Here is a 1421-nt window from a genome sequence, read left to right on the forward strand (position 1 = left end):
TCAGAGATTCGGCAGAAATCTGTCCACTGTGACCTGCAGAGCTCCTCCCCCCACCCCCCACCCCCGTGTGCCAGCATGAAAGCCAAGTGTCCGAGCTGTTTTCATCTGTGCCGTCTGACTCACCTTGCCGAGTGCGGAGGGGCAGCTCTCGGCGATCTTGGTCTGCAACACACCAATAAGCTGGCAGAGCTTCACGCCGTTATTCAGCTCCTCCATGAAAAACTCTGCTCTCACCTCCACCCCTGGACACAGAGAATAAAGAGTTTTATCTTCCAACTCCATCATCTGCAAATGCACTTTATAAGAGCTGGGATTTGAGCTGCTTGATTTGACTTTTCCTAGATTAAAACCACATCTCCAGTATAAAATAAACACAATTAAAGCACAGATAATTGACTTTATAGGCTGTTTTTATTATTCTACTTTGTCTTTTGTTGCAGGACTTAACAAAAAGTCTCCTCTACAAACTCCTCCAGGACTTGTGGCGCTCCCACGACCCCTTATTGTAAATCACCGCCCTAGGAAACTCAACAAAAGGCCACTGAGTCTGACTTACTTCACGCTGGGAACAAATTCCACAACGGCCATAACGCTAAGTGACTAAGATTACTCCACAAAACTTTATTTTCCACATGACAACGGACGAGCCCAGAGGCCTGAAACTTTATCCGCTGCACGCCACCTGTTTCTGGACTGACTGCCACATCACTCAAACTGTTAAAAAGTTGCAAAATGTGGGATGCAGGTCATCATGGTCACGGTGCCAATAACTCATGAAGAGTGTTCAGTACCTGTCCACATTCCTCATGAGGAAAACTGAACGTCCGTCTCTAAAAAACGGTTTCACAAATCAACAATAGAGTCAGTTTCCAGTCAGCTTCAGTTTCCTCACTGCTCCATTGTGTCGTAGGGACAATAGCCGTCAGTATAAAAGGCAGAGACGGTCGAAATGAGGGATTTGGTTCCACTCCTGTTTATGCGCTTCACTAAGGACCAGTTGGAAATAGCAGAATCCAAATCCAATTACATGGCAGACCCATGTCAATTGTGCTTTGGTATTTTCCTGGCCTCAAGGGGATTGATTTATTTACATGTGCGCAGGTTTGGACACATGTAACTCTGCTGTACATGTCCATTCTTCCTGCCTCGGCCTAGTTCTTTACAGCCAAACAAGAGTGATGTTCAATGTACCTGAGAAAGTGTCTTTAAAGTTAAACCATGTGAGCCTGCAGCTGTCAGAGGAGACAACAAAAAAGACCCAAAATAAGACAAATCGATCTCCGCTGGTACTTACCCAGCATGCCTGTGAGCCAGATGGCCAGATCCTCCTGCATGGGCACCAGGGTGGCCTCGTGTCGCACTGCCAGCCACTGGTCATACTGGAAGACGTCTGCGAGGCCGGGGCCGTGGCGCTGTGCTAA

The 1421-nt window shown here is 47.4% G+C and overlaps 1 protein-coding gene across 1 annotated transcript; it reads right to left on the bottom strand.

The window, feature by feature from the left end:
• Positions 1-33: 33 nt before the first annotated feature.
• Positions 34-1415, bottom strand: LOC147820028 (growth arrest-specific protein 2-like; the record flags this gene model as incomplete). The annotated part of the gene is made up of 2 exons (XM_087178382.1): positions 1295-1415; positions 34-242 (listed from the first exon to the last, which is right to left on the bottom strand). Coding segments are annotated over exons 1-2 (249 nt in total), but the record flags the coding sequence as incomplete, so codon positions are not given.
• Positions 1416-1421: the final 6 nt, after the last annotated feature.

The sequence above is a fragment of the Seriola lalandi genome, unplaced genomic scaffold (genome assembly GCF_002814215.2).
Source record: "Seriola lalandi dorsalis isolate HSWRI2012SDOR001 ecotype SW California unplaced genomic scaffold, Sedor1 jcf7180002005024, whole genome shotgun sequence".
In the NCBI taxonomy this organism is placed as follows: Eukaryota; Metazoa; Chordata; class Actinopteri; order Carangiformes; family Carangidae; genus Seriola; species Seriola lalandi.